The sequence below is a fragment of the Stegodyphus dumicola genome, chromosome 3, assembly GCF_044657685.1.
Source record: "Stegodyphus dumicola isolate Sdum_Otavi_A_Nest chromosome 3, ASM4465768v1".
Lineage (NCBI taxonomy): Eukaryota > Metazoa > Arthropoda > Arachnida > Araneae > Eresidae > Stegodyphus > Stegodyphus dumicola.
This window is the reverse complement of record NC_140770.1, coordinates 30757865-30775008: the sequence shown is the minus strand read 5'-3', so window position 1 is coordinate 30775008 and position 17144 is coordinate 30757865. Positions and strand designations below refer to the sequence as shown.

Here is a 17144-nt window from a genome sequence, read left to right as displayed (position 1 = left end):
GTTTAGTTAAATCCAGGAAATGGCGCTCTCAGTAATTAAGAAAATGATGAAGAATTTCTTGAGAATGAAAGGATTTAACTATTTAGTAAGAATTATCAATATGACAATTACAGGACTTAAAAGTATAGAACTGTTTAACTAAACAGGAAGTTATTTATCTCTCTATATAAAAATTAATGCAAAATTTTTTTTTGAAATTTAACTTCCTAAAATCTTATGTTAAAAGAAATGTTTAATAACACAAACATTAACTTCTTGTTTTTTTTTTTTTTTTTTTGTAAATGTTGGATCTCTGAAAATCACAAGGCTTCATTGTTTCACAAATGACCATTTTATATTTTTAATTTTGTAATTTCTCAAAGTATTAGCTCTTGCTGTGATAACATTAAGTGATGAAAATTTAATAATTCTGTTTCAAGTATATATTTTATTTTCCATTTTGTAAAGTTGTTAACTTGGTTTGAATTAATCTTTTATGTTTTTAATAATTGCTCATGTATAAATTTAGACTATTTTTTAAAAATTAAATTTATTAACGATACCTGAAAAAAGTAATTTTTTTAAATTTTAGGTGGAGCCAAATGGTAAAGGTTTTAAAGTGAAAGCAAGTGATAACCAGCTGGTTTGTGTTCAAGGATCAGCACCTGTAAGTTGGATAATATTGTATTGCTAAAGTGATTGTATTAAAATGAGGGCCCTTAAATTAAATGATATTGAACTGTTTGAATCAGGTCTGAGCCCTGAGAGAGTTCATTTTTTTACTTGTCATGTTGATGCTTTTAAAAGAATGTGGACAGAAGAAGGCTTAACATATTGGCTGAGATTTTTGATGACATTTAAATCCACACTGGAGAATAATGTTGTCAAACGTCCAGAGTGTTGTATAGTTCCCTTTAGAATTGGAGCTGTTTTATTAAATTTTGTTTACATATCTATTCATCAAAAATTCATAGAAGGAAAATGTAATTCTGCAAATCAATTAATAAAACATATCTTTACTCTTGCAAGATTTTTCTCTAATTTAGCAGATTCAAATTCTGTTCACCGGAATCCTTTTAATACAAAAGATAGTCGTGAGGCATTTCGAAACCTTTTAGGTAAACCTGATTTTTTAGAAGATTATCCTATGTCAATGGTGGCTTTTGCCTGCACTGCTTATTTTGAATTTGCTGGTGCAATCTGCTCTCTCTTGAAAAGATGGATTTCTGAACCTGACCTGACCGAAGCAGAATTGAAAAAAGTTGACATTTCAAATTATTACTGGATGCCTTTTGAAGAGTGGGAAGAGAAGTCGTATAGTGCATCATGTTTTGAGAAATATGTATCAGATTACTGGGGAGATGATTTACCAAGAATGTTATTAACAACTAATGTTAATAATACATTTAATTCTCACATAGAAAAAGGAAATTGCTGCAGTCTTTATAAGAAAAATGTGAATATTTTTGATATTTTTAAAACACAGTGTCAATTTTTTCATGCTGAAAAAAAATGTATTATTCCTGTTAAGATCATTGTTCCATCAGTTGTGCAGTGTGATGAACATACTGATAATTGTTACATTAAAATAAAGCATGATTCTTCTTGTTCAGAACCATTTATATGTAATGGTAAGAAACCTTGTGTATTAGTATGTGAGTCGTATAAAGCTGAAAAGTTAAAAAACCATGAAATAAAAAATATGGGCTGGAAAACATTTCATGCTGACACTTTTACATGTAAACAAAAAAATAAACGGAATGTTTGTACTCTTGCCGAAAATTTTGACAGGAGCATTGAAACATATCTTCTAAAAGAAAATGAAGAACATTTTCAATCATCTGTAGATCCAAAAAAGCTCTCTTTATATGCTAAATTATTCATAGAAAAAGAATTAGGTTGCTGTACCTTACCATTCCTAGATCCGGAGTGTCTGAATTATTTTGAACAAGTTCAACGAAAAATAGATTATAAAAAGAAATTACAGAAGAAATTAGCTAAGAAACATTTGCAGATTAATAACAAATATGAAACAGAATGTACAGCAGATTCTACAGAGTTACTTGATATCTGTAAGAAGGCTCAAGAGTTGTTACTGCTGGATTTAGTTATTGATAAATATTATTCAGTTTTGGATTCCTCTAAATGTTTCAATGAAGGTCAGGAAGAAAATGACACTTTGTGTACTGTGACTGATGCAATGAACACAATTGCACTTGGTACACATGATGTAGTTTATGGTCGAGTAGTACTACCATTGAAAAAATTTCACTCTCAGAAATGTCAAACTGAATATTCTGAATTGAGCCAAGAAATTTGTAATGGTAAAATGCATCATTCAAGAGAAAGTTCAAAAAGGAGTAAATCAGCTAAGAAATTAAAATCTGGTAACAAAGTAATTAATGGTGAGAATTTACAGTCAAAAGAAGGTAATATAGTTGCTTCTAATATTTGTGAACAAGAGAAAAATATACATATGGTTTCTGAAACCGAATTGAAAAATGATTTTCAAAAGGATAAGTCAAGTGAAGAATTAGAGTCTGAAAATAAAGTTACTGCTGATATAGGTTTAGAAATAAAAGAAAAAAGTTTTTGTGATTCTAAATGCAAGGCAAATACCCATGTTGATTCTTGTACAGAACTTCTAATTTCTAGTGAAAAAGCAATTACCTCTGTAGATAACAATGTAGATGAGAAATCTGATTCATTTAAATCTGAATGTGATTCACAATTACTTATGAGTGGAAGTTCCAGTATAGATATGGTAGAGGATGTATCAAGACATAATGAATCTACAGTTGTTGAATTAAATGGAGAAATATGTGACAGTGAAAACATTGTTCAAAGTTTTAATAAATCTCACCATTCAGAATCTGTTCAGTTAAATTCTTATAGCAGTTGTGATGAAATATTATTTGAAAACCCGGAAAGTGATCACAGTAGGAATGCTGATGTATCCAGCCAAGATGAAAAACTGGTTGACAAATTTTTTGCACTCATTCTCAATGGAAACCGGACTAGTTCCCCCATATGTGATCCAGTTAGCGAAGTGGTGAAAGACAAAGCAGTGTCTGACTGTTCAGGGGATAAGAGGATAAAATTTAAAACTTGTGCATATTGTGGAGAAAAGGAAGTTAAATGTAAAACTTTTAAAAGATGCTCTAGGTGTAAAGTTGAGAATTTTAAACAACAGCGTTATTATTGTTCTCGTGATTGTCAGGTCAGTGATTGGGAAGAATCTCACCGAGATGAACATTCAAAGCAGACCTAGAATTCCGTAATTGAATGTTAGAGCAAGAAGTGTCATAATTTTTTAATATTTTCTATACCTTTTGAAAAATTTTTGCAGTTATGTCTTATATGTGATTTATTGCATAAGTTTTATAATTAATATAAATCAAAATATGCTATTTTTCAATTATTTATGACTTAAAGAGGTTAGAAGATGTCTATGTAGATAATTTATTCAATTACAAAATGTAAATTTAGAAACCCGCCTTTGCCCTTTTCATAAAGGTTTGACTATAATAGTAGATTTTACAAATTGCTAAAGAAATTCAGATTGAAATATTTTCTCCCCCCTTTCCTTTTTTTGGTGTTGGAATTTTGTTTTTGTTTATAAATTTTAGAGGGTAGCAGAAATATTTTATTTTAATTAAAAAAAGGTAAAAGTAAAGTGCATAAGCCAATGACTGATTTAATTTTTACTAAACTGCCTCACTTAATTTATGATTATTATTTTAAAGCTATGTTTTGTTATATTTTTAAGTTCTATAAATTTTGTATAGCAGCAATATTAATTGTTAATATGTGTATTACAACAAGGAATAACCTGCTGTTTGAAGTATATCATTTAGATAACTTTGGAGCCATCAGATGTAGGAAACAACAACAGCAAAAAACCTGTTATTTTTCATAAGTAATTTAAAAATATTTTTTACAACTTTTTGTATGCAAATTTGAATTTTGTTGTGCTTCAAGTTCATGATATAGTCTTTATATTTCGAGTTACTTACAAAAGTTATGGGACACATAACTTTTGTAAATAAGTCAATGTAACAAAGTTAACTGTTATAAACAAGTGTTTATTTTATTTATAAAATGTTTAGTTTTTAAACACTTAAAAGAAAATAAATAAGCTAAAAATTGTTAGTATTGCACTTTGGAGTTTGTTAGAATATGCTGTGGTGAGAGTTATACATTTCATGATGATTTTAATTCATTTGCTAATAAAACATGCTTATAAGCTCCTGATAGTATCTGCTGTATTGGAGAATTAAAATTCTGCAAAGAGTTTCCACCCTTTAGGGAGGAAAAAAAAAGAGAGGTAGTTTGTGTGTTTCATCGATATTTCTATTATAATGTAATGAGCGATGATGGTGGGCAGTGTTAGAATATACAAATGTTGTTATGTGTTCTGTTTCTGTAAGTATTGATGGTAAGCATATACAAGTATCTCTAATTTCAAAATTTATTGAAACGTTGTGTAAAATAGTCTTGATGCTGTGACTAGAAAGAATTTCACAAAATAAAATCTGACTTTTTATGTTACTGTGATAAAGTAAAAATTTCAATTTTCTTTATATCATTAAAAAAAGAAAAGTTTAAAAAAAGTCTACATCTTTTAAAGTACTTCTTTATTTCCTTGATGAAATGTTTTATTTGTTGAATATACTTGAGTTTTGCAAATAAAATCACATTTGTAAATTGAAAAATTAAAATGCAATGAGTATATTAGTAATTGGGATTTTTAATTTACAGAATTTATTCATTTAAGCAGAATCTTTTATGACCTGTAGTGTGAAACTTTATCATACGATTTTGTATTTTTTTTTTTTTTAAGGAACTATATAACTGGAAAAATTTATCTGGGATCAGTATTTAAAGAAATGAATTCTGTGGCTGTCTTTTTCAAATAATAAATTGCCTATATTATACTATAGGTTTTTCAAATATTCTATAGTGACTGTATAAAATCTGCTATTTATTCGTTCTTGAAATATGATAGATAAATTGATAGCAATATTTTTACTGTTGTATGAGAATTTATCATAATTTGAGATCATTGTTTTCTGCATAATTCCTTGGTTTAATAAGAATTATGTAATTTAGTCTTAACTTTTGTAAAATATTTCTTATGAATTGCACATTGAGGATTAATGATAGGATTTTATGATGTTTTTGTGAAATAGGTACCTTTAAAAGTGTTTTTTTATCAAATTCAGTCCCTTAAAAAATCATGAACAAAATTAATAAGTTTTAATGTCTGTTCGATTAATACAACAGTTCTCAACTTTTTTTTTTTTTTGCTCCATGTATCCCTTTCACCATTGCTAGACAATGATTCCCCTCTTCCTTTCAACAACTTGAAAACTATAGAAAATGTTGATAAATACCAAAACTTGAATAAAAGTAGCATTTTATTTTCATGAACTAAAACTAAATACATAAGAGGTAAATAAAAGATTGATCACATCCTGCTGAAACTATGAAATTTCCCTCAAGGCAAGAAATTGTCTATGGTTGGGAACCCGATAGTACCGTAGATGTTAACTAGATTCAGGTTCAGTCTATACTGTAACAAGACTGGTATAATAATTGTAATTACTTGTGTGATTCTCTCCTTATCTCATAGGTAGTTTGTATATTGTTTCATCTAGTTGAAAGATTTACAACTCTGTGTGTTCTATTTCAACTTGCTTGATTTTAGAAAACAATAAAGCAGCATATGCAAGTGCATGTTAAAGTTAATTTAAGAAAAAGGGACAAAGATCTTGTCACTTAGGCAACACCAGACATAAATCTTAAGAAAATCTCAATTGTATTGAAGTGTCATATGTGGATTTTCCAAATATGCATAGTAGCAATACAATTAAAACACATAACTGTTTTGTATGACTGAATTAAAGTACTTTCAGTCATTCATACTTCACAGAAATCTCATGAAATCCCTCATTTATTCTTGGATACCTGTACAATATAAGTCTTTAAGCACTCATTTGTAATTTTGTAAAGTAAAATCTTTCATGATACTCGCATCTGAAAGCAACTGGTATTTCTGTGAATATAAACAAACATCAGTATTGAATATTACTGATAATGATTGTTCTGTAATGCAGCTGATTCACAGAAGCTTTGTATTGCAGAAATGTGAGTGGTCATTTTTAAGGCGATTTCATTGTATTTATAATTTAATGTAGAATTGTAATGTTTTTCAAGACTGTATTTGTAAAATAAATGAAAATATTTTAACCATTTTAGTTAATTTTTTAATATTACTAATAATGCTTAAGCAAAGGAAGACTGAAGAGAATGTTACAATCTTTAATAATCAAGAGTTTTTTACAGATACAATATCTTTGAAATAAATATTAATACCATTTATGTTTTAGCCAACATTTTAATACTTGAGTTTTAACTTTTTTGGTGATGTATAAAAAATAGTTTTTTTCCCTAGCCCAAACTTTAAAATCATATTTGCTTTAGTATAAATTTTAAATATGTACATCATGGAAAATACTCTAAATCTATACACCAAGTCAGAACATCTTAAGAAGCATTTTATCTAATTAGTTACTGCAGCACACTTTAATTATAGATTTCTGTTTTTCCTTTAATTCTGCAATCTTTAAACTCTTAATTCTTCATGTGAACATTAATAATAAAAAAAATAAAAAAAAGGTGTAATGGAAGAAAATTTCCCTAATGTAGCAGTAAAAGTAATTACGATTGTAAGCAGTGTGCTAGTTTTCACTTTTAAGTTGTGAATTGTTTAGCTCTCTTCGAGAGAATTCTAAACTTACCTATATGAAATTTATGCTCATTTTGGCAAATGATTTAAAAAGTACATCTTTACCTGCTTAGTTCAATGATTGAATGGGTACAACTGTTGAAGAACTGTATTCAAATCATGCTATTATTAATAAAAAATTACATAAATTTGTAATTTTAATGGTCATCGATTGTTGCATGTTGTTTAAAACAATATTTAATCAAAATAACATTAAGTATATAGTTGTTTCTCAACTTAAATAACCAAGATATCTAGCTATAGCCCAGTTTTTTTACATACTGGTTCAATAAATACTGTAGTTGCAAATTTTATTAAAGTAATTTTTCCCAGATTAATTTCAAAATATTCTTTAAAAATGATCCTTTGGAATTACAGTTCAAAGTCCGAAATCCGGACTCGTCGGGACATCGGTGATTCCGGATTTAGGACTTTTCCGTATATTAGATCATCAGTTTAAATGTAATATTTTTTATATTTTCTATATGCCATCTTGTAGATGGTATATAGAAAATATAAAATTAAAAATATTAAATCGTGATTTATGAAATATGTGTATGTAAAAAGTATGTATGATTTAAAGGGCAACACGCTACGAATTGGAAACAGTAAAATAAAATGTGTGAAGACCATTAAGTACTTAGGACTCACCATAGACCAGAAATTCAATTAGATACCACATCTTCAGGAAAAGAAGCTAACCACCCGCAAAATCGTAAAAGCATTAAGGGCGATGAAAGGATATCCTGATTCTATTTAAAGGGCAACACGCTACGAATTGGAAACAGTAAAATAAAATGTGTGAAGACCATTAAGTACTTAGGACTCACCATAGACCAGAAATTCAATTAGATACCACATCTTCAGGAAAAGAAGCTAACCACCGGCAAAATCATAAAAGCATTAAGGGCGATGAAAGGATATTCCTGGGGCCTTAATGATCGCGTTATGAAAATTCTATTAAAGACAGTAATTAATAAAATAATAACTTATAGAGCCGCTATCTGGGCCTTTCCCATGACAGCAAGAAAAATTTGAACTCAATTCAAAGACCTTTCTTGATCAATATTACCCGATCATTCTCAACAACCTCCACCAACGCACTACAAACAATAGCCACGGTGATGCCACTACCAATTCAAACAGAAATCAACACACTGTTGACAATAATCCTACAACTCAAGAAAACTTTGACGTACAATGGCATAATTTTCAATCCACAAGAATATGAAGAAAAGCCATCGAAATATAACAGACCGCTCTGAGTCTTCACAATCTCCATTGCAACCTCTACAAGCCACCTCCATCAACTGATTTTACTGCATACACGGATGGCTCAAAGATCGAAAATAAGGTAGAAAGTGGAGTCACAATAAAAACAAAAACAGGCCTCCACTCCGAATGGCTAGGTTACCTTCAGCCGCAAAACAGCGTATATCAAGCAGAGCTCATAGCCATACTAAACAGCATTATGCAACTTAATGACTTAAATACAGATACCATCCACGTAATCACCGACAGTCAGTCTTCCATACATGCCATCAAACAACAGCACACAAATTCTCCTATAGCCCGGCAAATTCAAAACATCATAAGCACAAGTAATAAGAAATTTGTCCTGTCATGGACCAGAAGGCAATGAAAGTGCCGATTATCTAGCAAAACAAGCAGCTCTAGAACAAACAGGATCTCAAATTCATATCCCATGGCCTAAATCAGCATTAAAGTACAAACTAAAACAAATTGCGAATGAAAAGTGGCAACGTCAATGGGAACAAGGACCGCAAGGACGACGTACATCCGAACTACTACCCAAGGCTGATGAAAATACCACAATTTCAACCTACTTCCTCACCCAGTACACAGTACATCTCGGGTCACAGTCCCTTCCCCAAGTATTTTTATGATCACAATATGGCTACGTCGGATAGATGCATATGCAGGGAATGCGGAGACCCTGAACATTACATGTTTCAGTGTCCGCTAACGTCAGCCCATCACATTCGCCATCCTACCGACACTGGAATAGAATTTAGAAGATTCATTATTAAGCACTGTAAAGTTTTCTAAAACATCAAAAATATTATTGATTTCTTATACCGCCAAGGACTGGACCTGTGTCATCCATAGCTTACAACCCCAAATAATCCTCTAAGTTCATAAAACGCAACAATAAGAATATCCACTCTCGCCCTCATACTATACCGGAGTGCCTTTAGAAAACACACTTAAATATATCCATTTATTGAGATAACCGTAACTTTTCTCATACTACGAACTATGAGTTACTTCATACTGTGCAATGTATGACAGATGCACCAGTACTACGTACTCAACACTATGTACCATGAAATGAATTCATAAACAGTATGCTGTATTATGAACTGCACTATGAATGAGAACTTAAACTGTGAATCGTGTAAAAAAAAACCAAACAAACAACAAACCACATACTATAAACACTCCCCTCCGCCAACAAAGCTCCAAACCGAAACACAAAAGAAATATGTATATACATCTGTAAATAACTTATTGTAATTATTATATCTATCCATCCAACTGCAAAGTACCTGTGTAAAGTATATCTGAGACAATATTGTCTGCAATGCAAATTATGCACCATTAATGTATAACTGTGTATTATGAATGCTGCTTGCTGCAATGTAAACTAATTCCCAAGCATGGTGTTAGCGTGCCCGGTCAGGGTACACTTCTATTGATGGTTAGTGCAGTGGGGCGATACCAGTTTTGCCAATGGCGATGTTTTGGTGCCTCCTGTACTTCTTTCTGTCTGTCTGTTGCCAACTCTCCTGATTTTACTTCTGCCAGTCCGATTTGCAACATATTTCTCTTGACTTTTTCTTATTCTTAAAATTTCCCACAACTTTTATTTAGCTTGGCTTTAATACTTTGTTATTTTCACACAAAAATATGATTTTTGTCGTCTGAAAGTGCTTGTTTTGTCTCTAGATGCATATAGAAGGAAACCAATGTCATTTATAAGATATGGTGCGTTTCTGTAACCACGTGTGCAAAAACATAGTGTTCCGTTTCTCCAGTGAGAATCAAGGTCCGTTGTGGGTCATCTGGCATATATTACATGGTTCGTAGCGGTCCTTACAAGTGCTTATAAGTCCTTATATTTGAAAATAAAATATAAAGGCCCTTATAGGTGCTTACTTTTTCTTTAAAGCCCATATTTTTTTGCTTTTAGTGCTTTTTTTTTTTTTTTTTTTAATCCTTTGTTTTTAATGAATGCGCATTTTTTCCCGTACCAAAGCCGAAACTAAATAAACAACTTTTCTTCCTTATATGCAACGTCAGATGGTGAATCATAAACCCGGAAATTGCTATTCCCCCATCCTCTGCATTAACGTAATCTATGGTGCGAGCGAGAGTACAGACAGGTGCACGTCGTTCTATTGGCCAAAGAATTGCGAAAACGGTAGAAAATTCCGGTACATTCGGTATTCTTTTCCTCCCACCCAAATACTACACACGTTTGAATTTCTTCAAGATTTTAATAATTTGCATTCTCGTTCCGCGTGGTCAGTTCATATTCGTGTTTATTATGATCGTTATGCTTATATTATGAGCATATGTATGAATATTTATAATAATATAGTTGCAGTAACTGCTGAAGTATAGATAAATTTCCAAAAATGGGTGTGTTTTTACACAGATTAGCTTTCTAAGGAATAATATTCGGAATGGCTTAAATAAAAGGAAAGTAATCAAATAGTCAAAATAATTTCATTTTCTTTGCTAATACATTATACAGTACGGAGGTTGGGAGTTTCTCTGCAAAATCTCTGATATTGAAGCAGTGGACTTTTTTTTGTCACTGTCCAATCTGGATTGAATAGGACTAAAAGTTTTTGCGGTCTACCCAACCCAAGCAAAGATTGATTCTATTCCGGAAATTTAATACAGTCTGTTGAAAATTAAAGTCTTTTCTTTTTCTTTTCCTTTATTTAGTTCTTTATTCTCCAAATACCGGCAGGTGTTGATTCCGATTGCGTAATATCACATATGGAAGAATTACGGGGCGCACGTATTGCGCAATAACGTTTGCGGTATTTTGCAGAGATAATTAATTTTGATTTGTTTATGAACACTTAAATGAGTTTTACTGTACTTTCTAAGCAGAATATTTCTCAGTTCCGTTGGTCTATTTTTATATGATGCACATATCGAAACGTCAAAATCATTTATTTAGCCTAAATTTAAATCTAAAGAACGGCTACAATCTCCCCCACTCCTCTTTTTCCAGTTACTATCCGGAATTTCCGAGTATGCGGGGGTTAGTTAAGCTTTTACTGTTAAAGGATGACTGAATGAAGCAATTTCCCGTTTTCTGATTTCAGAAATGTGCCTCTTTTTTACATAAATTACTTCGCTTGGAATATATGTTAAGGGAAAACTGTTATGCAATGAAAATTTAGAAAATGTTCAGAATTTTCATTTAAGTTAAATTATTTAAATATTAATATGAGTGGAAAAATAAATTGTATTTATTATTAGGTGCCAAACGAATACAATTAATATGGCTTATTATTATTTATTTTCTATATTTTCAACTGAAATATCATCATTAAATCTTGTAATATAGTTTAGTTCTGCATAGCTTCTTTTCCTCTCATTGTAAACTAATTCTGTAAATTGAACTGTCATTTAAAATTTAAAAAAAAGAAAAAAAGAAAAAGTTAATTGTTTTCCATTGTTGAGGTAATGCTTATTCTCTTAATAAATATTGCATTGTTCATATTTTAAATTACAAGTCTAATTTTTCTTTTAAGTTTATGCACTTGTGTATAATGTAATTAGACAGGTGCTTATTTTTTCCTTAAAATGTGCTTGAAACGTGCTTATTTTTTTAACTAAAATGTGGCTATGAACCCTGTATTAGCCAATGAGCAGAAAGCAAGGTAGAGGTTGCTATTTTGTTTGTTTCACCAGTGAGCAGTGCAAGTTTCATGTGCTTCCCAGAAACAGTTAAAGAAACTGTGATCTTTTGTCTTAGTTATGTCTGCAAAAAATGTAAAACACTCATGTATTTCTCAAAAATCCTGCATACACAGAAGACTTTTCTTCTATTATTTTGTGAAGGAATTGCAATGTGTACCATTGTGATTTTTCAGTTTTGCACGTTGGAAGGGAAGATGTTCTTAAACATGTGCATACACAAGGTAACATGGGTTGCATTAGAAAAAAATTAAATTTTTATGTGGAAACAAAGGACCAAAATGTTATTAATGCAGAATGCCTGTTCTCTGCCTTTTTACTGGAGCACAACCTGCCACTGAATGCATCAGGTCATGCTGCAGCTTTATTTAGAAAATTGTTTCCCGGCAATGAAATCGCTAAGAAATGCACAAGTGCAAGGACAAAAAAACGGCTGCAATTGTAGAAGAAATGGGTATGGAAAATAAATTTTCAGTTATTGATTGCATCTGCATAACAGTTCCATTCTGTCTCTCTATGGATGGAAGCAAAACTATATCCAGTTTTTTTTTTTTTTTTTTTTTCCAAATCTAATTTTCAGAAATTGAGCATAGTGTACTTTCTGTCCTTACTTTAGAAGGAGATTCGACAGGCTTTAATACATAGCACAGCTAATTAGAAAATTGCTTTGCAGTTTAGTGCTGACAGTGCACCAGGAAACTGATGTTGCAGGCATGTTAAAAAAAGAAAATTCAAATTTACAAATTATGAGGTGCACCTGAAATTTAGCAGTTGAAAAAAAGTCAGTTCCCTTGCTAGTAAGCATGGATGAACACATTGTTGATATTTATTATCTTGAAAATATTTCTAAAAAAAAAAAAAAGAAGGAAAAAAAAATTGAAAAAAATTCCAACAGCTGCATAAGAAGAAATATGTATGTATACACTGGTTATCTTTAGAGAAATGTTTACCTTGAGTAATGGAGCCCATTATTTAATTTTTTAAGGAAGAAGTAAATGCCTGTAGTAGTATAATTTTTCGTAGAGGATAAAGGCTTTTATCTTAACTCTGGCTCTACTGAAAATTATAAAATACATAAATTAAATGGAGATGTAATTACTTCTTTCGCTGTTAAAAATAGGTGTGAGAAAAATTCGCCTGTGAGCAATTCAATTGGCAATATTCAAAATAATACTACAAAATATAAGCATAAAGCTGTGCCAAAACAAAGTTTCCCCAAAATAAAAAAAAATTCTCTTGACAGAGGACAAACTTTCTGAACATTGTATTATTTTAAGTTAATCTTGTGAAGAACAAATTATTTTCTGTTATTAGAAGGTACAAGTAATAAAACTTTTTTTTACTTGTAAGTATTTTTGCATTATTTGCATTTAAGAACTAGTAACTGATCTAGGTTTTAATTAGTTACTATTTAAAGTTAATTCATTATTTAAAAAATATATTTCCTTTCTATGTATTTTTATTTTTTAAAAAAACTCCTGATTTTTTAGTGTTGTAAGTTGGTAAGTATGGGAAGATCTCGTATCCTATGCATTTAGAAGGAGAAAGTGTGCTGGTGAGATTCTGTGATTATAAAAAGGAATAGATAATATTTAAAATTTGTAACACTTTTGCTATGCAGACATTGCAGTTCAAGAAGAATTTTTATCCTTTGAAGATTTATAAACATACTGTTAACTGCTGTTAACTGATTTATAAACTGCTGTTAGAAAATCACACTCTGATTCCTTTATTAATAGTTTCTTTGTTCATTTGTTGCAGTGAGAATAAAAATACTTGGAAGATGTACTGCAGAAAATTGAGGAAAATACTTAGGCATTTTCTAAAGAAATAAGCTTTTATAATGAACTGCAGTTCAGTAAGTTTTCGAAAAAATAATCAATGACATTCAGAATTATTTTTCTATTTGGTACTTCTAAAATTCAGCTACACAGATATCAAGTGTAGGACTTGTATTAATCAATATGCAAAAAAATTTCTGATTTGTTCTAGCATTTCAAACTGTGAATCAGCCAGAACAGTTGGAAGAACCTGCCAGAAAAATCGACGTCTAATCCATATTGTGGCCCTACCATTTGTGAAGTGCAAAAGGCAGTTAAATACTAATAATTTATGCGGGTCTGAAGCAGGCAAACAGACCATCTGCATACGTGTTTCTCATAATTTTCTCCATGTGTACCAGTTTTCCTTAGAAAGTTCTTCACAAAGGCATTCCTTAGCCACATCCAAGTAACTTAACCTGATCTTATATTATCCATGTTATAAATGTTATTACGAGTCAGCTCATCTGTCACCAGTTTTGAAAATATTTTAGTAAACTCTTCATCTGCTTGTCTGCTGTTAATTTTAAATATTTTATTCCTTGATGTTGCTTTTGTGAATTATCTTAAGGAAAACATGCTTCAGGTTTGAGTTCTTTTTTAATTTCCTAAACATTTTTTCTGCAAGGCTTGTCTTTTTATAGGGAATGTTTTTTCTCTTTTCTTTTTGCAGTGTCTGCATTACAATCATTATCAGGAAAAATTTTACAATGTCACCATATTCCTATTTTAATGTCATAGTGTTCTGCTGCTGATTCCATATTTATCAGGTAAACATTTAACTGATAAATGTTTTTCGCAATGCTATTTCTGAATAATATAACTTCCCCCCTAGTGTGTCTTTCTTCTCCTTTCAGAGTTATATCTGAAAGTACCCACTAAGAAGTAGAGCAGTATTCTGCAGTTGTTTACAAACTGTTTTTTTGAAACACTCATGAATAAAATGGTTAATTTTTAATAGCTGTAAAGCCAAAGAAATATAATATTCACTTACTGATTAATGTAAGGGATTTTTACGATTAGACAACGATTACGTCGATTAGACATCGAATGCAAATAATTACAAATTGACGATTAGACGTCGAATGCAAAATTCACACCTCAAATGAAAGTAATGCCAAGTACAAGGGAAAATATAATAGAATGGGATAAATAATAGGGAAGGTGTATCCTCTGCAAAACATGTCAAAATATTTGACTTAAATAAAATTGCATATCCAGTAAAGAAACTGCTTTTGAAATAATTTTTATGCTCTTAAAATAGGGTAAAAATAAATAAGCGTTTTCTTTCTTTTCTTTTCTTTTTTTTTTTTTTTTTTGTAAGTTTCACCAAAATGAATGCTACTTCTGTTGTTATGTTTCACATACAGTGGCTCCCAAAAGTATTCGTACACTTCTGATTTTCATAGAAATAGGGCTCTATCCATTAATTAAAACTTTCTGAATGAGATTTTAATAATAAGATCTATAATCTATTCGTAACAAAATAACATGAAATATTTTAAAAATATAGCAAAACTTTATTTTTAAGAAATTAATAATAAAAAAATGACAAACATTTTATCTCACAAAAGTCTTTGTACACTTAAAAAAATCTTGATATATTAGTAAATATTTTCCTTTTTTCGTTAAATTAATATTTAGTAGGATATCCTTTAGCATCCACAACAGCTTTTAAACGTCTGGGAATATATTTTACTAGTTTTTTTGTAATTTCTGTATCAATGTTCATCCATTCTTCCGTCATGAGTGTTTTGAGTTCGCTTTTCGTTTTGATTTCGTGTTTTCGTACCTTAACCTCCAGTTCTTTCCAAATTTGTTTTGTGGGGTTTAAATCTGGCGACTGAGGTGGTGTTTTAAAAACCTGTGGACAATTATAGAGACACCACAGGCGAACGTTGGGAGCTGTATGCTTAGGATCGTTATCATAAACGTTTAAAAATAAAGTTGTTTCCAATACCCAAATTTTGGGCTGATAATTTTAAATTGTCTCTTAAAATATTTAAATAAAAAGAATAATTCATTATACCATCAATAAATAGCAAATTACCTAGTCTTGATGCTGCCATGCACTCCAACACAAGAACAATTCCACTGCCATATGCATAACTGTTCCAACTAAGTTCTTAGAATGAAAAGTTCCTCATTTTTTCTTCTCCATACAGTTATTCGACCATCGGAACCAAAAATGTTAAATTTGCTTTCGTCAGCAAATAGGACATTATTCTAGTGCGTTTCGGGTGTATTTATCATTGATTTTGCGAATGAAAGGCCTAAGCTTTCTGTTTTTCTCTCTACAAAATATTTTTTACGGGCAGAACGCCCATGTAATCCAGCTTCTCTAAGAACTCCTTGAACAGTTTCAGGTGAAATTGAAGTAAAAAACTTTGCATTAAATTCTGCAGAAACTTTTGCAGCACTCAAACATGGGTTTTTCATAAATTTTCTAATAATAAATCTCTCATCACGTTTAGTTAACTTTTTCGGTCGAACTTTTCTTATCTTGTTTTCAATCTGATTTTCTTCTTTAATGCGTTTTATCACATACTGCACTGTAGAATAGGATAAATTAACTAATTTAGCAATATTTTGAATTGATTTATCACTACTATGGTGAAAAATTATCAGTTTTCGAATGCTGTTTATAATTTCTCTACCACTGTGACCCATTTTTCAGTAATAAATAAGAATAAATAGAATATTATGAAGTAAACAATAAAAATTAAAGCAATGATTTTTTTAAATGCCACCACAATGCAAAAATTAAAAAAAAAGCGGCAAATGATAATTCTAATTTTGATTTTATCCAAAAATATTTCAGTATACCAAGACTTTTGTGAGATAAAATGTTTGTCATTTTTTTATTATTAATTTCCTAAAAATAAAGTTTCGCTATATTTAAAAAATATATTGTATAATTTTGTTACGAATAGATTATAGATCATATTATTAAAATCTCATTTAGAAAGTTTACTTTTAATTAATAGCTAGAGCCCTATTTCAATGAAAATCATTAGTGTACGAACACTTTTGGGAGCCACTGTATATGCAGTTATAAAAAGTGTTAAAATTGAAATTCTGGATTTATTAAAATAAATTGTATATCTTTTAACCACCATATCTGTGCCGTTTTTCTATTTTGTATGGCAGGAAGAATTCAGCAAGTGTTTTTTTTTAAGTACTCATTCACTTTGTAATTGTGAACAAACCAGTTATGATAAGGTTTAGTAATACATTTCAAGTGTAAACCCAAGATCTAAAGAGAGGGGAACAAATAAATTATTTATGCATTTTAAGTATAATTCAAGACAAAAGAATATGCACTCAAAAATAGGGATATTAAAAAAAAGAAGAAATTGCAGAGATTCGTGATTTAATTCTATTGTAAAAATGAAAACAATCATAAATTTCTGTATGCACAGAAAAGTGATGAATAAGTTTATTAATAAAATAAATTCACTTTTCAGCCAAAATATTATTGCGTTCTTATGGGTTTGCGGATTTGGAGTGATTGACAACAACACTTGATGAAGAATGAAAGCACAATTTATTAGCCAGTATTACTCAAGACAGCTCCAAAAACACATTTA

The 17144-nt window shown here is 30.4% G+C and overlaps 2 protein-coding genes across 2 annotated transcripts in view; both read left to right on the top strand.

The window, feature by feature from the left end:
- LOC118199641 (replication protein A 14 kDa subunit-like) overlaps positions 1-17144 on the top strand; it is a 33076-nt gene that overhangs the window by 9502 nt on the left and 6430 nt on the right. Inside the window, exon 2 of the mRNA XM_035371535.2 lies at positions 572-646. Within this exon, the coding sequence (XP_035227426.1) occupies positions 572-646 (75 nt within the window). The remainder of the gene's footprint in view (positions 1-571; positions 647-17144) is intronic.
- Positions 653-6234, top strand: LOC118199638 (uncharacterized). The gene has a single exon (XM_035371531.2). It carries the CDS (start codon positions 689-691, stop codon positions 3248-3250), a length of 2562 nt encoding a protein of 853 aa, XP_035227422.1. The 5' UTR covers positions 653-688; the 3' UTR covers positions 3251-6234.

Excerpts from the sequence above, each read along its gene's own strand:
- LOC118199638 (XM_035371531.2), top strand. The coding sequence starts at position 689 with ATGAGGGCCCTTAAATTAAATGATATTGAACTGTTTGAATCAGGTCTG.